Source organism: Dipodomys spectabilis, unplaced genomic scaffold, assembly GCF_019054845.1.
Source record: "Dipodomys spectabilis isolate Male_0828 unplaced genomic scaffold, ASM1905484v1 ptg000317l, whole genome shotgun sequence".
NCBI lineage: Eukaryota > Metazoa > Chordata > Mammalia > Rodentia > Heteromyidae > Dipodomys > Dipodomys spectabilis.
The window spans coordinates 1527933-1547870 of NW_024870994.1; the positions used below are offsets into that span (position 1 = coordinate 1527933).

Here is a 19938-nt window from a genome sequence, read left to right on the forward strand (position 1 = left end):
CTCCGGTCAGTGGGGTCCAGCCAGGTGATAACGGACAGGGCTCCCAATTGTGAGTGGGCCACACCCACTACCAAGTTGATCAACTCACTCAACATCAGCCACTGGCAGCCGAGGCGGGACGGACGGAGGGAGACGCTCATTCCCAAGGCTGTGATGCTGTGCTGGGAGAAGAGGAGGAGCCGGCCTTGGGGAATCTGAATGGTGGCAGAGGTGGCTGGGAGCCATGTCATCTCCACAAAGGCCAGAGGAGCTGTTCCAAGGAGCCTCTTCCCCCCGCCCCCACACACACCCCCATGGCTTGTCTGCTTCCAGGCAGATGGACCTGTCCAGGCTCTGTGGGTCCCCAGGAGCCCCCCTCTGGGGACGTCTCCTCTCACCCGGGGATTCTGCAAGGCCTTTCTTTTTCCGGGTTCGTGCAGAAGAGCTGGGTGACTGCAGTCAGCCCCGCCTCCTCGGGCCTCACCCACAATTCTGCTGGGCGCAGACCATTCAGATACTTGGGTCCCGAGGGCTCCCGTGGGCCCCTCCTCCGGGCAGCCGGCGGACGTCAGGGGAGACGTGATTCTCCAGTTTGCCCTTTTCCTGACCGCCGGGGCCCTTGCCGGCGGCCAGCGTCTCCGGGGGGTAGATGCAGTTCTGCCTTAGGAACTGTGGCGAGGGGGGGAGGGGGGAGCTTTCAAAGTGGTTCTTTTCTGACCTGGCCGGGGCACTGAACTTGGGGCTGGTGCTGCCGCGGAGGCTCTTGGGAGGGCTGGAGTCCACGCTGTAGAGCAGCTGGCCCTCATCGTCCGTGTCCGCGTCGATGAACTGGTGCACGCCCGCCTCGAAGCTGAACGCCGTGGCGGCGCTGCCGGCAGCGTGCTTCTCCGGCGACCGAGACGGAGTCCTAGCACTTGCCGTGGTGAAGATGGAAGGTTCGGGGTATGGGACGGGCTTGTCCAAGAGCGAGGCGCACTCCAGGCCCGCCACGGCGGCTGCCGCACCCCCTCTGGGCCTAAGAGGGTCCTCGTACACCCCCAGCACGGGGAGCAGCGGACCGGGGTCCCCCTCCAGGAAGTTGACTTTCAGCGCTCGGAGCTTCAAGGGGTTGGTCTTCAGGGAGCTCTTGGGGCTCTCCATGAAAAAGCTGGAGCAATGGCTGCCATCGGGGGTGGGCGTGGAGTTGGTGTCCACCAGTCGACCCCCGCTGGCACCCAGGGCTCCCCGCCAGGCCCCCTCCGGAAGGGCGCCAGCCCCGGCCTTGCTGGGGAGGGACGCCAGGGGGCTGTGGGAGAATCTCGTGGCTTCGGGGAAGTCCGTGGCGCAGCTGATAAAGCTGTCGATGCTGGACATACTGCGCATGTCGATGACGCCTTCAGCCCGGGCGGGCAGCGGGGCGACGGGGCTGGGGATACTTTCCATCTCGAGTTCTTCCTTTGGTTTGCTCTGGGGTGCCGACTCTTTGGTGTTGAGGATCGGCTGGGACTGGGTCTTGGCCATCTTGCTGTACATGTCCTCCAACTGCTGGACGTTGAGGTGCTGGGGACTGGAGGAGGAGCGCGCCTTCTCGGGGGAGCCCTGCTCCTTGGTCTCGAAGGACTTACTCGAGCTGTTTTCTGACAGCGTCCGCTTTGTCCACTTCCACTTGGGGGACAGGTGGTTGTCCTGGATTTTGTCCTTCTTGCCCACGTTCTCCCCGTTCTTCTCCACCACGACGTCCATCATCTCGATGCTCCGGGCAAAGGCGTCCTTCATGTTCATGGACACGATGCTGCCGTTCCGTTTGGCCCTCTCCAGGGCCTCTCTGCGCTTGATGGCTTTCTCCTGCCTCTTCTGCTCCTTGTAGAACTCGGAGAAGTTATTGACGATGATGGGGATGGGCAGAGCAATCACCAGCACCCCCGCGATGCAGCACAGCCCCCCGACGATCTTCCCCAGGAGAGTCTTGGGGTAAATGTCTCCGTACCCCACCGTCGTCATGGTGATGGTGGCCCACCAGAAAGAGGCCGGGATGCTTTTGAACTTGGTGTCGTCCTCATCCTTCTCGGCAAAGAAGACCAGGCTGGAGAAGATCATGATGCCCATGGCGAGGAAGAGGATGAGCAGGCCCAGCTCGTTGTAGCTCCGGCGCAGGGTGAAGCCCAGGGACTGGAGGCCGGTGGAGTGGCGCGCCAGCTTCAGGATGCGCAGGATGCGCATGATGCGAAAGATCTGCACCACGCGCCGCACGTTCTGGAACTGCAGCACGCTCTTGTTGGACTCCGTGAGGAAGATGGTGACGTAGTAGGGCAGGATGGCCAGCAGGTCAATGGCGTTGAGCGGGCCCTTGAAGAACTTCCACTTCTTGGGCGACGACAGGAAGCGCAGCAGGTACTCCATCGTGAACCAGGCGATGCACACGGCCTCCACGTGGGCCAGCTGGGGGTTGTCCGTGCTCTGGCCGAACTCGTCCAGGCTCTGCAGCTCAGGCAGCGTGTTGAGAGACAGCGCGATGGTGGAGAGGACAATGAACATGATGGAGATGATAGCCAGGATCTGGGAGGAGGAGAGAGGGGACCCATTACTTATTTGTCTGTCCATCTGTCTATCCACCTGCTGAGACAATCTGTACCTAGGGGCTTGAACTCAGGGCCTGGGTGCTGTCCCTTAACTTTTCTACTTAAGGCTAGTGCTCTATCACTTGAGCCACAGCTCCACTTCTGGCTTTTTAATGGCTAAGTGGAGATCAGTATCTCATGGGGCTCACACCTGAAATCCTAGCTACTCAGGAGGCTGAGATCTGAGGATCATGGTTCAATGCCAGCCCAGGCAGGAAAGTCCGAGAGACACCTATCTCCAATAAACCACCAGAAGTGGCGCTGTGGCTCAAGCGGTAGAGTGCTCTCCTTGAGCTAAAGAGGGACAGTGCCCAAGCCCAGAGTTCAAGCCCCACAACTGACAAAAAAAAAAAAAAAGCCAGAAGTGGAGCTATGGCTCAAGTGATAGAGCGCTAGCCTTGAGCACAAAAGCTCAAAAACCTCAGCACCCAGGCCCTGAGTTCAAGCCTCAGGATCAGCACCAAAATAAATAAATAAATGAGAGAGAGAGAGAAAGAGAGAGAGAGAGAGAGGACTCACAGACTTTGTGCCCAGGTTGGTTTCAAACTGCAATCCTCAGATCTTAGCCTCTTGAGTAGCTGGGATTACAGGTGTCAGTACTGGTGCCCAGACCTTCTCACCAGATGATCTCTGGAATCCACAGAATCTGCAGCCTCCCCCGCCCCCTCCATCCCCCCCCCCCCCCCCCCCCCCCCCCCCCGCCCTGCCGCCGCCGATCCCGCAGTGCTCAACACTTGCAAATCTCACTACTCATTGACAGGATGAGCTTGAAGCATCCTTATTCAGCTGGGCATGGTAGTTCATGGCTGTAATCCTAGCTACTTAGGAGGCTGAGAAGGGGAGGATGGAGAATTGAAGCCAGCCTGGGCAGGAAAGTCCATGAGACTCCATTCCCACAGAAGAAACTAGACACAGTGTTAATACCAACATACCAGCCATGACCCCCAGATAGGCCTGAAGCAAGGCCCTTTCCTAAAAACAACCACCTTTGTACAGCCTGGCTTCCCCTGCTGCCCAGCCCTGCCCTGCAGGGTGGCCTGGCCTTGCTTGTACCTTTAATCACAGAGGTTGCTGATTGGCCCCTGGGGGGATAGAACCCAGGGGGAGCCAATCTGCATATGGGAGAATTCGTTCTCAGAGCTCTGGATGGTGAATGGATGACCTTTGAACCCAACGGCCAGGTAGAAGCCAGGCTTGCACCTGAGCCCCCATAAACCTGAGCCCTAAGCAAGCAGCCCTCAAGTTGCAATGGGCCATAAAAGAATCAGAGCAAATGGGTCATTCCAGAAAAGTCAGACAAGGAAGGAAAGAGGCAGCGAGGCCCCAGGGACTCAGAATAGGACACAGACAGCAGATGTCAGGGGCTCAGACTCTGGTCTTGGTTTGTTCGGGGTTCCTGAGCCCCTGGCCCAACATTTCCTTACCCTGAGGGAAGTTGTTTACCTCTCCAGGCCTCAGTTTCCTTGTCTGTGAAATGGGTCAATAAGGGCAGTGTCTGCTGCCAGTGCTCCTGGTCACGCAGCTGACTTCCTGCTGCACACAGGGCATCTGGTACACCCCAGCTCTCGTTCTGGGGGGCCACATCCCAGGCCACAGCACCCTGCCTCCAAGGACCCTGTTGATCTTTGCTTCCTGTCTTTGGCTAGCATGGCCAGCTGCAGCCGGTAAGCACACCCCCTCGTGGCAGGGCACCGTGAGGTTCCTGAGATCAAGCAATGGCTGTGTGCTCGTGGACAGCCCTCCAGGACAGACACAGGCCTCGGCCAAGTCCCCCAGGGAACTGCCCCACCCCTGGCCCTGGTGGTTCGGAAGGAGTGTCTGTCCCTTTAAGAGCGTGGGGGCTGGCAGGGGAGGCCGGCTCCCTTCTCTCCCGGCGCCTTTGTACCCCAGCTTGGGCTCCTTCCTCAGACAGAAGGTGCGTAGGGAAGAAGAAAAGGGGCCCTGGGGGCGCGCTGCTGCTGTGGGGTCTGGCCAGGGAGGTCACATGCCCATGACACCTGTGGGCACAGAGCCCAGCGCCCCCTCCCACCTCCAGGCCCCACCGCCCACAGGCACTTCTCTTCCAGAACTTCTGAGAGTGAGTCCCGCCCTCGGTGCCTCAGTTTCCCCCCTCCGTAAGACAAGAGGTTGCTGCAAGACTGCAATGCCCATCCATGCCTCCCCATGGCTCTCAGATCAGCTTGTGGCCACGAGTGGTAACTTTCTTTGTTCTTCCTACTTATAAGCTGGGCTTGGACTTGAGTTCGAGTCCTGGTGCTTTTATGTCCCCGCAGTGTGGCCTCCATATTGTTCTCCTTTAAGTGGAGAGCTCTTGTTCCCGAACACTTCTCCCTTTATTCACTCACTACTCTCCACTCTGCGCTCCTAGGCCAGAGGCTTCCGGAAGGGTGGGGTCAGGCCCGTGGACCTGGGCCTGGGTGGGCCTGACGTGAGGCTGCCCCCACCTCGTCCTCCTGGCCCGCCTCACACTCTGACAGGGCCTCTGCTTTCCTGGGATCGGAGCCCATGGGGTCTGGGCAGGATGCCAGCCCACGGCCCAGAGCCAGCCCGGGGCCTGGGAGGCTTTCCACACATTCCCTGCTGGCGGGGAGGTGTGGGGTTCTGTGGGAGCCCTGCTGTCCACAGGGGGAAGTGGCCGGGTGGCTGAGACTTCAGGCTGAAGAGCTATGCATCATCTGAACACCCCAGCTAGGAGGTGCGGCTGGAGCAAGGGCCCTGAGGTAGCGAGGCTGGCACATCAAGCTTCTTTAGGGGCCGCATGTGGCTGGGGCTGTGTGAGTTGGGGGCGCAGCGGAAGCAGAGGCTGGGCCGGCGGCAGGGCCTGATGACAGATGTGGATTTTCTATGAAGGTCCCCTTCCTTCTCTCTCCAGGCATGTCTCTGCAACATTGTACCCTGTCCTGGTGAAATGACTGACCCCTGGGGAGGCTGCTCACACGTCAGGATCTGCCATCTTCCCCTCCCCACCTCCGCCTTTCTGCCCATTCAACTGCCCACTCCTGGGGGCAGGTCCCTCCTCAGCGATCCCCAAGACCCCTAGGGTCTTCTATTATGGAGCTGGGCTGGTTGGGCTGGGACTGTTTCCTTTTCTCTGTCCCCCATAAGGCCAGCATGGGGGGGGGGGGAGGCGAAGGGCACCCGGGGGAGGACATCTGGGTCATGCCCAAGTCCCCAGCTTGGAAGCAGTGCCTCCTTCCCTCCGCAGCTGATGAATGAACAATTAAATCGAGGAAGCTGAGCGACCCTGGGTCACACAGCTTGTAAGCCGGGGACTTTGCATACACCTCAGGTCCCTGGGTCTCCCCAAGACTCTCTCAAGGACATAGAGCGAGGTGGCTTCCAGACCAGCAAACCTTTAGCTCCTTATATGGTGTTTCCGCTTCCGGCTTTGTGGCGGGATTACAGGGAGAGTTTTAATTAGAAGGGTTACCGGAGTAGATCGGATTAGGGGGGATTGGGAGCAGCCTGGGGTTTTGCCCCTTTCCTATAGGTGGGGGTGGGGGGTGGGGAGAGCCCCCAGGGAGGCAGTTACAGGGGACAGGGGTGGCCCCGGCCGCTATGACCCATGGGCTTGAGGCTGAGACATTTATCTTCTCCTAGTTGCCCAAATTTCAAAATGGGGAGATTTCACCTAAAAATCCAGATTCCCTTCGTAAATCCACCGTCTGCCCGGGATTTCCAGCGGCGACCACTGGCCGGCGCTAAAGAGCAGCTGTCCCGCAGGCCAAGAGCCCGGGCAGCCCGTGCCCTGAGCATCTCTGGACCTGCGGGTCCCAGATCTGCAGCGGGGCGCCCACCACGCAAGTAGGAAGTGTCTGCATTGCACCCGATCATCCGGCCTGCTGGGTGCTCACGTCTTGGGTCTGCTCAGCCCCCTAGCCGCTCTGCCACCGCTCCGCCCCAAGCCCCACCGCCCATCGCTGACAAAGACCGCTGGGCGCTCCACACCTGACACGGGGCTTCTCTTCAGCTGACACATCTGATTCCTCCAGCCTCCCGTCACCATCCTTCATGGCACAGCCCATACTGTTCATTCTGCCCGAATGCCCTTCCCTTCCCTGTGCCTGGCTAGCTCATCCTCCCATCCCTCCGGGGGGGGGGCGGGTGGGCTCCCTGACCTTGGGCATGAGTTGGTCCCCATTGCAGACTCCCCCAGTGAAGTCCTACAGGGACGCCGCCTAGGGTAGAACAGGCCACTTGTGGGCAGGGGTGGGGCCCGATCCTTCCCAATCTCGAAGGCTCACAGCCTAAGAAGATGTCCAATAACCATCTCTGGTTATGGCTCCTGGTTACAGAGCTACAGGCTGTAGTGTGCCTCCTTACTTTATAACTGGGGAAACTGAGGGGCGGGAACCCTTGCCCATGGTGACCAAAAAATAGTAGAGAGTCAGGCGCTGGTGGCTCACAACTGTGATCCTCAGGAGGCTGAGACCTGAGGATTGCAATTCAAAGCCAGCCCAGGCAGGAAACGCTGGGAGACGCTTATCTCTAACCACCAAAAAAGCCAGACGTGAAGGTATAGCAGAGCACCCACCTTTAGCAACCACAACTCACCCCCAAGCTCTAAGTTCAAACCCCAAGACCAGTGTATGCGCATGCGCGTGCACGCATGTGTGCACGCGCGCGCGCGCACACACACACACACATACACACTCTCTCTCTCTCTCTCTCTCTCCCTCTCTCTAACAGAGGCTAAGTGAAGTGGCACATGACTATAAAGCCAGCTATTCGGCAGGCAGAAATCAGGAAGACTACAGTTTGGGAACAGCAAAAAGTGAGACATCGCAACAAACAAGCATGGGTGTGCCCCCTGTTACTCAAGCTATTTGGGAAGCAGAGGTAGGCGGATCGCAGTCCAGGCTTGCTTGGGCTTAAGCGTGAGACCCTGTCTGAAAACTGCTAAAGCACAAAGGGCTGTGTGGCTGTAGCAGTAGACGCTGCACCCTATCAAGGGGGAGGCCTTGAGTTCAAATCCCAGCACTGCCAAAGCACTAACATAAAAAAGTGACCCAGGGGCTGCCTTGCATGCATGAGGCCCTGGGTTTGATTCCTCAGCACCACATAAGTAGAAAAAGCCGGAAGTGGCACTGTGGCTCAAGTGGTAGAGCACTAGCCTTGAGCTGAAGAGCTGAGGACAGCGCCCAGGCCGAGAGTTCAGGCCCCACGACCGGCAAAAAAAAAAGTGACCAAGGCAGAACTGAAACTTGTTTCTCAGAAGCACTTTTATTGGTTATGTTTTTAAACTTATTTTTTTGCCGGTCCTGGGGCTTGAACTCAGGGCCTGGGGGCTGTCCCCAAATCTCTTTGTGCTCAAGGCAAGTGCTCTAATACTTGAGCCACAGTGCCAATTCTGGACTTTTCTAAGAAGTTAATTGGACAATCTTTCCTGCCCAGGTTGGCTTCAAACCTCGATCCTCAGATCTTAGCCTGAGTATCTAGGATTACAGGCACGAACCACCAGCTCCCAGCTGCACTGGTTATTTCTGAGACATGGTCTTACTTCCTGCTTGGATGCACATCTTGACCTCAATCTGCCTATTTTATGCCTCCTGTTGTAGCTGGGATTATCATATGCATACCACCACACCTCCTTCTTCAGTTGAGATGGGGGCCCCATGACTTCTCTGCTAGGCCTGGTCTGGATCTGCAGTCCTCCCGATCGCAGACTTCCATCCAGCTGGGATGACAGACAGTGTGTACCACTGTGCCCAGCTATGCGTTTAGGAAAGGTCTTGAGGACTTTTGTGCCCAGGCTGACCTCGAGTCACAGCCTTCCCCATTGCAGCCTTCCTGTTCTCTGCTCTTAACCAGACCAGTAGTCCTGGTCCCCCCCAGCCGGAGCAGCTCTGGCAGGTCCTGGCACATACTCAAGGTTTGGCAGGGACAGCATTAACACAGACACAGTGGCCCAGCGGCCACACAGGGTCTCCCCAGTGTGGAGTTTCCTCTGCCCGCATCTACAGCGTCCCTGCCTCCATGGATTAAACGCAGGACGAGGGCAGAAGAAATGAGAAGAGTTTTTGTTTTTGTTGGTACTAGGGACGGAGCCCAGGGCTTTGTGCACAGAGCACGGGCAAAGCAAAAGGAAACAGAATTCAGGAGGAAGACACCTGAGCGTTCTGGTGAAGGACCTGGACCTGTGTTTTCTTTTCTTCATCTTTGCTTCCCGTCTTTCGCTGTGAGACTGTGACTGTTTCCGAACCTCTCTGGGCCTCCATTCTTCATCTGTGCAGTGGGGAACACCAGCTTCCTGTCTCATGGGTTTGCCTTGGGAGAATCTGATGGGATGATGCATGTGGTGTGTGGCTCAGTGAGCTCAGATATTCACAGGAAGGCCGGGGGCTATCGCTCATGTCTGTAATCTCCTCCACTAGGGAGGCAAAGGTCAGCAAGGTCACAGATCAGGACAGCCCAGGCAAAAAGTTAGTGAAACCCTATCTCGACCGGCGAGTGGAGCATGATGGTGCACATCTGTGGCCCGGCAAGGTGGGACACATAGGTAGGAAGATTGTGTTCTCAGAGGCTGGCCTGCACAAAGACACTAGCCCTTACCTGAAAAATTCCCTAAAGCAAAAGGACTGGGGGTGTGATTTAAGCGGTAGAGAGCCTGCCTAGCAAGCACTCACCTCTGACTCAAAATCGCCCTCCCAGTGCTGCCTCTGGCTGCATGCCTTCCCTCCTTGGGTTTGGGCAACCTGAAGCCATCTTGATTCATTCATCTGGTCATGGCTCCAGGTCGGCGCTGTGTGGCCTGGGGCCACTTCACAGGCTGAGTCCCCAAGACCCCCACCCCCACCCCCGCCGGGGCCTGGGACGTAAGGGGTTGGCATTCAATAAACGCTGACTGGTTTAAAAAGATGAACAGGGGCTGGGAAGGTGGCTCAGTGGTAGAGCGCTTGCCTTGCATGCATGAGGCCCTGGGTTCGATTCCTCAGCACCACATAAGCAGAAAAAGCTGGAAGTGGCGCTGTAGCTCAAGTGGTAGAGCGTTAGCCTTGAGCTGAAGAGCTGAGGGATAGCGCCCAGGCCCAGAGTTCAGCCCCCATGACCGGCAAAAATAAGTAAGAAAATAAATAAATAATAAAAACAAAAAGATGAACAGCCTCTGTAATCACCTTCAGAATAACAATACAACATTTTTTTTTTTTCTTTTTTTTTTTTTTTTTTATTGTAAAGCTACTATACAGAGGGTCACAGTTACATGAGTGAGGTTATGAGTACACTTCCTCTTGAACATTGTTACCCCCTCCATTGTTTTCCCCCTACCATCCCCTCCCTCCCTCCCTTCCCCGAGGTTCTTTTTTTTTTTTTTTTTTTTGATTGTGATTAAATGATTACATAATTTCAAAGTCACAAGTTCATTCTAACTTCCCTGGAGCAAATTGTCTACCACAGTCTGTAATATATAACAGTGTTCACATGTTATATACCATATTTGTGATCAGCAGCATGAGGATATTTAGTAGTGGTTCAACCAGATGAGCGGGAGTTCTTTGTTTCTTAAGTCCTGTTAGTTTTGTCGTATCACTAACCTTTTGGATTTAGCATCCACTTATGAGGGAGACCATGTACCGTTTGTCTCTTCGTTCTTGGCTTACCTCGCTCAACATGATTCCTTCTAGCTCCATCCATTTCCCTGCAAATGCCATTATTTTGTCATTTCTAATGGCTGCATAATATTCCATTGTGTATAGATACCACAATTTTTGGATCCATTCATCTGTGGTGGGGCACCTAGGTTGTTTCCATATCCTAGCTATTGCGAACAGTGCTGCAATAAACATGGAGGTGCACGTGTCCTTGTATATTGGTTCCTGTTGTTCAGGGTAGATGCCTAGAAGTGGTATGACTGGGTCGTAAGGGAGGTCAATCTTTAGCTTTCTAAGGACCCTCCAGACTGCTTTCCAAAGTGGTTGTATAAGTGTACATTCCCACCAGCAGTGTAATAGGGTTCCTCTTTCTCCACATCCCCTCCAGCATTTGTCGTTGGCTGATTTGTGGATGTGGGACATTCTGACTGGGGTAAGGTGGTATCTCAGGGTTGTCTTTATTTGCATTTCCTTCACCACCAGGGATGATGAACATTTCCTCATGTGTTTCTTTGCCATTTTTATTTCTTCATTTGAGAAGTCCCTCTTTAGTTCCCTTGCCCATTTAGTAATTGGTTTGTTAGGTTTGGGAGGGATTAGTTTCTTGAGTTCCCTGTATATACAGGATGTTAACCCCTTGTCTGATATATTGCTGGTAAATATTTTTTCCCAATTAGTTGGTTGTCTTTCTAGCTTAGTTGCGATAGATTTAGCTGTGCAGAAGCTTTTTATTTTAAGGTAGTCCCATTTGTCGAGTCTCTCTCCAACTTGTTGTGACCCTGGGACTCTGTTCAGGAAGTTCCTTCCTGTGCCTATTAGTTCAAGTGTCTCTCCTACTCTGTCCTGCAGTAGTTTCAGAGATTCAGGTTTAATGTTAAGGTCTTTAATCCATTTTGAGTTGATGTTGGTGCATGGTGATAGGCTGGGGTCCACTTTTAGTTTTCTGCATGTGGCTGCCCAGTTTTCCCAGCACCAGCGGTTGAAGAGGCTGTGTTTCTTCCATTGTATGTCTTTGGCTCCTTTGTCGAATATCAGCTGGCTGTAGGCCTGTGGATTTATATCTGGATCTTCTATTCTGTTCCATTGGTCTTCGGGTCTGTTTTTGTGCCAGTACCATGCTGTCTTTGTGATTATAGCTCTGTAGTAGAGTTTGAAGTTCGGCATGGATAGCCCTCCCATATTGTCTTTATCCCCTAGAATTGTTTTGGCTATTCTAGGTCTTTTGTTGTTCCATATAAATTTTTGGACTGTTTTCTGTATTTCAGTGATGTACGTCATTGGGATTTTAATAGGAATTGCATTGAATTTGTATATTAATTTTGGAAGCAATACAACATTTTTAAGTTGAGAAAAAGATGAATGGACGACAATGCAGTGAGTTGTGCGGATGAATGGATGCGTTTATGCGTTAGGAGCTCAACGGGGTCACCGAAATACAATGCTCACTGAGTACTGTCCTGTATCAGCGCCCATCCCATATCAGGGCCCATCTGCCGACTCAGGCACTATGGGGAAAGGCAAGCTTGAATTGGCAGCTGAATGCCTGATACTAATGACATAATAATAACAGCTAATATTTATTGATCTCTCACTGTGCTGGGCACTGTGCCAGCAGCCGTAAGTAACAGAGCTCACCCCCTGAGACCAACCCAGAGAGAGACTGTCTCTGAATTCCTGCTTTGCAGTTAGGAAAAGCAGGGCGAAGAAGGGGAGGCTTCATGGAGGAGGAAGGCTTTGGCTGGGGGTTGGAGGCTAGATGGATGTCAGCAGGAAGCTGACAGAGGTGTTCTAGGCTGAGCTTTGGCACAGGCTGGCGGCAGGGAACGGCAGCCAGCCTTGTTTGGCTGGGACTGGTGTGTATAGACAGGAAGGTGGGTGAGACTGAGGCCTCTACTTGCTGAGCTCCTGCACAGGGTCGGGAGGCCCTGACTTTCCCAGAAAACTTTGCTTCTACCCCTGCCCCACTGCCCGCCCCTGCTGCGTGAAGATGAGCCGGAGGCTTACAGTGGTTCATCAGCAGGCAGAGTCACCCAATAGAAGGACTACAACTCAGGCCTGCAGCTCTGGGGTGCAAGTGTCCTTACAGTGATTGGTGATGGGTGGTGGGCGTGGCTCTAACCAGCCACTCTGACTGGTTAGTGCTGGTGGGTGTGGCTCCAAATGACCAATCAAGGCTAGGACTAAGGCTTAGAGGTTGGTAACAGGGTGAGCCAGTGTCCACATGTAAACCTTCGAACTACATCCTTGAGGATCCTGCTTCCTGTTGCTGCCCACGCAGGACAGGAAGGACCCGAGGGGTGGGAGGGAGAAGTGGCCTAGGATCCACTCTCCTTGGGCCTTGGCAGTGCGTGAGGCGCCTTCACTAATCCACTAAGCATCCGGAGGTGCCAGGGCAGAGCAGTAATCTGGAACCTGAGAAGCCCCATCCTGCTGGACTTGGCCTGACCTTGACTGGGGTGATTCAAGTCTCAGTGGATGCCCTGCTCTGGGGGTCTGCCCAGCGGAGACCCTCCACACCGCCGGGGGCAGGAACCTGTCCCCTGCTTGCTTCTGCTCTCCACCCAGCCCTCCTCGATGGGAGGATGGGGTACCCAGCACAGATACCCAGCACAGCAGGACAAGCATTCACTCTACTGGCTCAAGCAGCAGATAGGATAGAACCCACGCAAGCCATGTGCTGAGCATCTTCCTCCTCCCGAGGACCCGCAGTGACATGGCAGACCCTGCCTTCAAGGGCAGACATTGCAATGACGGATGTTTAGCCACATGACCTCCCGGGCTACGAGGACAAGATGGGCGATGGGCTGTGAAGGGTGGGGTGCCATCGGCCACGGGGATGGAGGCTTCTCGGAAAAGATGCGTGGTTTAGAGGTGAGGTGTCCCAGGGCTGGCGTGTTGGAGGCATGTGGTGGGACCCCTCAGGGCAGGAGGTCCTGGGGGTCCTTGGAGGGACTAAGGTAAGGTTGTTCTGGTGAGGTCCTTGGACGGATACTTGTGAGAGGGTTGTGATGAAGGAGTCTGGCCTCACCCCAGCCTCTTGCCTCTGACTTGGTAATGTGGTTTCTCCCTTTCCAAACTCCTGCCACTGTGGTACCATCCACCATGGCTCATATTCCCACATTCTTTTTTTTGTTTTTTTTTGGTTGGTAGTGGAGCTTGAACTCTGGGCCTGGGCACCGTCCCTCAGTTCTTCAGCTCAAGGCTAGTGCTCTACCACTTGAGCCACAGCACCACTTCTAATTTTCTGGTGATTCGTTGGAGATAAGAGTCTCACAGACTTTCCTGCCTGGGCTGGCTTTGAACCTCGATCCTCAGATCTCAGCCTCCTGAGCAGCCAGGGTGACAGGCGTGAGCCACCGGCACCGGCCACTCCTACATTCTTGGTCAGGTGAGAGCTGGAACACACACAGGAGAGGCTGGAGCTGTGGGAGCCCGCGGAGGGAAGAGGGCTGAATCCCTGCCCACCAGGGAACCTTCTAGACAGTAAAAACACCAGCTATGACTTGTGCACTCACACACAATACCTCACTGAACATTAAACACAGTCTATTCTGCCATCCCAGCTTACAGAAAGGGAAACTGAGCCACAGAGGTGTGTGCCCACAGCCACACAGCTCAATGAGTAGCATAAGCTGGGAATTGAACACAGGGCTCTGTCCTCCAAGCTCTGGGTTGTCTCCTATTCTCAGAGCACAAGCAGAAAAAAATTACTTGGAGCATCTACCAGGTGCAATGCCATCTTCACCTGGCCCTACCTCTGCAGACCGCCCATCAGCCTGAGCCATGCCAATCTCCTTTCCCCTCTTCTGATCGCCCTGCCTTCACCCCTCCGCAGGGCTGGGAGAGGTCAGTCACGCGACCAGCCTGGCCCAGTAGCATATGCCAACCCTCCTAGCATGCTGATTGGCCGAGGAGTGGCCACGTGACACAACATAGGCTAACGAGAGAGAGGATCCCGGGACTTTGGCTGCTACTGCTGAGGGGGAGCCACTTAACTGAAGACTTCGAAGCCTGGCAGCCAGGAGAGCTGGTCAGAGTGCAAAGCCCCCCAGGGTCTGGGAGGTTGGGCTGCGGTGTCAATCCTGAGGCTTTCGTCTTGAGGATCTGTGCCTCTAGGCCAGACCAGAGCCGCAAGTGGGTTTCCCAGGCCAGCAGCCAATACATCACCTCCCTGCCTCAGCGGCTTAGGCCAGCTGGAATTGGATTTCTGTCTCTTGTAGCTGAAGTCGGCACGCTGTTTCCTCCCATCGCTCCTCTCCCGTTCCCAGCGTTATTAGTCTCACGGCCCGCTCCCGTGACGCTCACCACGTGGCTTCCAGCCAGCCTCCCTCTGGCACTGCGGGGAACAACACCCTCAGCACCACGATCGACCTGTGACGGCGCTTGTAATTGATGTTGCTGCCAGCTGCGTGCCGCGCTGTCCACGCTCCCCAGTTGGCCAGGCCTGTTTGGCCCCAGTTGGCCAGGCGGTGCTTTGGAGACAGAGTCTCGTTTACATAGCTCAGACCAGCCTGGAGCTCACCAGCCTCCTGCCTTAGCTTCCCAAGTGCTGGGATTACAGGCGTACGCTAGCTACCATCCTGTGTCTTGTTCCCTGAGCGCCGTCATCACTGCAGGTTTTCTCAGCACCGGTGTAGGGTGAGGGGCAAGGGCTGCGACCATCTAGAGCCATGGCCAGGGCTTTTCAAGCATTTTCCTCTGCTCGGTTCCTTGCTGAAGCTATGACACTGAGGATGCTGGGGCGTATCAGTGAACAGCAACACCGTCATGGTAGTCCTCCCTCCACTACTGAGTGGAAAGGCTCTAGAACATTCTAAAGAGCCTCCTTCACAGGCTGGGCTCATCCCTTCTCCCTCAGGGTGTGAGGTCCACGGGAGGAGGGCTCCTTGTAGAGCACCTCAGGCAGAGCACCTTCTAGAACACCTCAGAGCCTCTCAGCCCGGGGCCTTGGTGAGGAGGATCCTGAGAGCCGTTCTTGGTCTGCACTGTGCTGTGTGGGGCCTGGCGCGCGCAGTGAACATTCTGGCAGAGCCTTGCAGAATGCGTGACTCCTCTTCCTCCTCCTCCTGCTCCTCCTCCCTCCCTCCCTTCCCTTCATTCTCCCATCTCCCACCTTGCCATCCACCAGTTATATGACATTCATTCCTCCCTTCCACTCCCTCCCTCCACTCATCTTTCCATTGATCCACCGCCTCCTCCCTCCTGTCATCCTCTCCTCTTCCTCTCTCCTTCCATTTCTTTCTTTCAGGCTGGAAGATTCACCTGGCTTCCATCCGCTCATCCTCCTCCAGAATCCCATAGCCTTCCATCACCCCTCCACCCGCCCTCTCTCCTCCCTCCCTCCTTCCATTTGGCTTTTTCCATCCATTGCTCTTTGATCCAGCTGCCGGGGACAAAGCCACCCCTGACCCCCATGCCGCGGAGTACGTCTGAACCAGGGCAGTGGCGGTTCAGGGCCAGCTCTCCCACACACTTCCGGCTCCCCGGCCTCTCCTGAACCCCTCCAGCAAGCCCAGCTGCCATCCCTAAACTGTCACCAGGGCAGCGGCAGCTCGGGCCAGCCTCTCCTGAACCCCTCCAGCGAGCCCAGCTGCCATCCCTAAACAGTGCTGGCTGCTGTTTTCCAGCTGTGGCTGCAATCGGCCCGGCAGTGCAGCCCGGCCCAGGCAGGAGCTGCTCGGAGCACCGCTGCCTCTGCCAGAGCCGGCCCAGCCCCTGCCAACGTGCCGTCCAGCGCAGCCTGGGCACCTACCGTGTGCCGGCACAGCGGGGCACGGAGGGAAGAGCCCAAGGCCCCTCTCTGGTTCCATTCTTGCCTTTTCTGCCTTCTGGGGTAAGAAGAGGCTGGGACGTCCCAGGAGGAGCATGAGCAACCAAGGGCGCTGCACGGGTGGTGGCAGGGCTGGGACTGGAGGGGCCCTGGGAGCATACCAGCCCTGCCCTGCTTTCCTGATGCCCGCCTCCAGGTCTTCTCTCCTGTTGATCCTCGCTAACAACCAAGAGGCCTCTCTCCCCTCGCTCAGTTTCCTGGCTCTTTGGATTCCTCTGGGGCTGCAGATCCTTCCAGAAAGCCTGGCTCATGCTGTTCCCATGCCTGCTGCCCAGTGCCTGAACGCGTGGTGGCCACGGCCTGTCCTGCTGGCAGGCCAGGGAGGGGCCCAGGGGCTGCGCAGAGCGCTGGGCAGCGGTCCACCAGGAAGCTGGGCTGCGGCGATCACCGCAGTCCAGGCAGGGACAGTGGCCCAGGGTGGCCTGATTCTCCACCTTCTCAACAAAAGCAAATCTCGGCGGTGCGCTATGAGAGAGCTCTGCCTCTTCCTAAGCCCCAGGCGCCGCCAGAGAGCTGGGCTCCAAGGGGTATGAAGATCACAAAGATTACACCTGTCACAAGGATATCCACGCCCTGAGGTCACCCCTGGGAGACGTTATCCAGAAGACTCCGGGCCCAGAGACATTCAGGGATTTTCCCAAGATCACACAGCTAGGTCACAACTTGGAGGTGAGCCCAGGTTTGGATGACTCAAGAGACAAATCTAGCGCAGTGGTGGTGGCACCATCCCCTGGGAGGCATTTTGGAACTGTGGGGGAGGGCAGGCGTTTCTTGTTGTCATGGTGACGTCTGGGATCACACAGGCTTTCAGTGGGTGGGAGCCTGAATAAAGACATCCTGTGCTGTGCACAGCCCCGCGTTATAAAGACCTGTCCTGCCCCCAATGCCAACCGGGCCCCGGTTTTCTCACTTCTCCATCGCCACAGTCATTCTGAAGTTGCGGCTGTATACCAGGGCTTCAGATCCAGCAGCCTGGGGCGGTGGGTGCTACTAGCACCCCTGTTTCACAGGACGGGTAACCGCAGCTCAAGGCAAGCGGACAAACTGGAGAGAAGCTGGAGGGCTGGGGCCGGAGGGGAAAGAAACGAAAGGTGCAACATGTGAAGGAGCCAGAAAACCCAGGAGTGAAGGCCAGCACGCAGGCCCACCTAGAGCGGAGCTCAGGCCCTGCAGTGGGCAGCGCACGGCCTGCGCCTCGCCCCGCTTGCTCTCCAGTGATGCGGGGCGCAGGGAGGGGGGCTCCCTGCTCCTGCAGAGTCCTGAGGGCCCAGCGCACCACACCACCTATCACTAGCCTGGAATGAAACCAGGACTCAAACCTGGCAGCCCGGCTTCCACACCAACAGCCTGTTCACACCACCGTGTGCACACGCAAGATACTCTGTAATAACAGTGCAAAACATGCAACTTTTCTTTGAGACAGGGCTGGATGCTGCAGTCCAGGCAGACCTTGAACTCACACTCCTTCTCCTTCAGCCGCTCCTGTGCACAGATTATAGCTGTGCTGCACTGTGCCTGGTGCAGGTTTTTGTGTGTGTTTTTTTTAATCAACTATAATGCAAAATTATCAATCGTGGCCTGGGGGTAGGGCTTACCTCCAGAGGTAGAGAACTCACCCTGCATGTGGGGGGCGCTGGCTTTGACCTCTAACACCACACACACACACACACACTCTTTCTCTCTCTCTCTTTTTTAAATCCATGATTAAAAAATACTGAAAATCCGGGGCTGGGAAGGTGGCTCAGTGGCAGAGCGCTTGCCTTGCATGCCTGAGGCCCTGGTTTTGATTCCTCAGCACCACATAAGCAGAAAAAAAAAACTGGAAGTGGCGCTGTGGCTCAAGTGGTAGAGCGCTAGCCTTGAGCTGAAGAGCTGAGGGACAGCGCCCAGGCCCAGAGTTCAGGCCCCATGACCGGACCCCCAAAAGAAAAAAAATACTGAAAATCCTGGGCACCCGTGGTTCATGTCTGTTCATGCTCAGAAGGCTGAGATCTGAGGATCAAGTTTTGAAGCCAGCCTGGGCAGGAAAGTCCATGAAACACTCTGTCTCTGTCTCTCTCTCTCTCTGTGGAGCTTGAACTCTGGGCCTGAGCTCTTCAGCTCAAGGTGAACCCTCTACCATTTGAGCCACAGTGCTACTTCCAGTTTTCTGGTAGTTTATTGGAGAGAAGAGACTCACAGCCTTTCTTGCCCGGGCTGGCTTTGAACTGCGATCCTCAGATCTCAGCCTCCTGAGTAGCTAAGATTACAGGCGTGAGCCACCGGTGCCCAGCTTCCCTTATCTCCAATTAACCACCAAAAAGTTGGAAGTGGAGTTGTGGCTCAAGTGGTAGAGTGCCAGCCTTGAGAGAAAAAGCTTAGAGACAGTGCCCAGACCCTGTGTTCAAGCCCTTGGACCAGCACAATAACCCAACGAGTCAGAACCCTAACAGCATCGTATCAGCATCTGAGAGCAGAAGAACACTCAGCTGATTTTGATCTTCGTGTCAAAGGCAACCCACGGCCGTGCCCTCGCTTGCCTACCTACTACGTGGGTAGTCCGGTGTGCCACGCTCTCGCCGGGCCCGGGAGGCTGGCCCCTGCCAGCAGTGCTCTGCAAGGCAGGAGGCTGACAGGCCTGTCATTAGGGCCGGGCCGGGGGGGGGGGGGGGGGGGGGGGAAGGGGGGCGGGGCGGCTGGTGAGCTCAACTCCATAATGAACACCCTGGCTGCCAGCTCGCCGGCTCTGGCTCTGTCCTGGCTTTCTGGGGGCCTCTGAAGACCCGTGGGGAGCAAGCAGGATAAACAGCGATTTCTCCCTTGGCGGGAGGGCGGGTCTCGGCAGCAGGGAAGGGGCCGCGGCTGACCCCAGCGCTGGGGTCACAGCTCAGTGCTGCCGCTTGCCGGCTGGGGAGACCTCAGGAGGGTGACCCAGTCTTGGGTCCCCCAGAAATAGGGCGTCACTCAAAGAACACAGCTGGGACTTACCAAGTGCCACCTGCCTTCTCTGGGGCCCCACTCAACACAGCAGCGGCCCTCGAAAGGCACACCGCGGGCACAGCATGCACCGTAGGGTTTACCCATAGTGACTCCCGTGCCCCTGGCGTGGAGGGACACGTGGGGCTCAGAGCCACCCAGCGCTGCTCACGCCTGCGCGGTGAAGGTCAGAGACTGGGCGCACTGGCAGGGAGGTGGCCCCGCCCAGCCCCCCCCCCTGCCCCCCCCTGCCAGCTCGCCGAGGACCGTCCCCTCCCCAGAACCCCGCGCTCCTCTCTGTCTCATTCACGTTGGGGATTTTGGTAATGTTATTTTGACGTGACATTTCTGAAATAACACTCAGCTAAACTGTATTTTTCTATAATGGGGACTTGCCACCGTCTCAGCACTGCGGCATCTCCGGTGACAGCCGCATGCGTGTCATTTCCCCCAGGGTAGCTCAGAGGTTGACAAAAAAAAAAAAGTAAGGAAAAAATTAGTGTAGAAGGGAGATGGGTGTGGTAGTGCACACCTGTAATCCCAGCACTCGGGAGGCCGAGGCAGCAAGATCATGTGAGTTCGGCTTAGGCTACAGAGCGGGATCCTGTCTCAGAAGCAAACAACAGCGCTGCTGTTGAGTGAAGCTGCATTCATTCCTTCAGCCGTCCAGTGGACTGGGGACACAGAGGCGGACGGGCACTCACCATTTCTTCCCTCACGGAGCTCAGGCCCAGTGGGGGGAGAAAGAATGCCAACACATAAACAAGATACTACCAGACTGCAGGGGGCAGCGCATGGCCCCATTACATCCCGTCCTATCTGTCCACTGATGCGTAAGGGAAGACATGGCTGCTGGTGGGGGGGGGGGGGGCTTGCTTCCCCGCCTCCTTTGCAGCTAGGAATGTCACATGACCTCACGGCAGCCAATGGGACGTGAGGAGATGTGAGTAGACAGCAAGGCTTTTCCTTAAGGACAGAGGCTCTGCCT

General features: G+C 56.1%; 1 protein-coding gene across 1 annotated transcript in view; it reads right to left on the bottom strand.

Annotated features, from left to right (window-relative positions):
* Positions 1–489: 489 nt before the first annotated feature.
* Kcnb1 (potassium voltage-gated channel subfamily B member 1) overlaps positions 490–19938 on the bottom strand; it is a 59636-nt gene continuing 40187 nt past the window's right edge. The window contains exon 2 of the mRNA XM_042702190.1: positions 490–2514. Coding sequence (XP_042558124.1) covers positions 490–2514 — 2025 coding nt within the window. The remainder of the gene's footprint in view (positions 2515–19938) is intronic.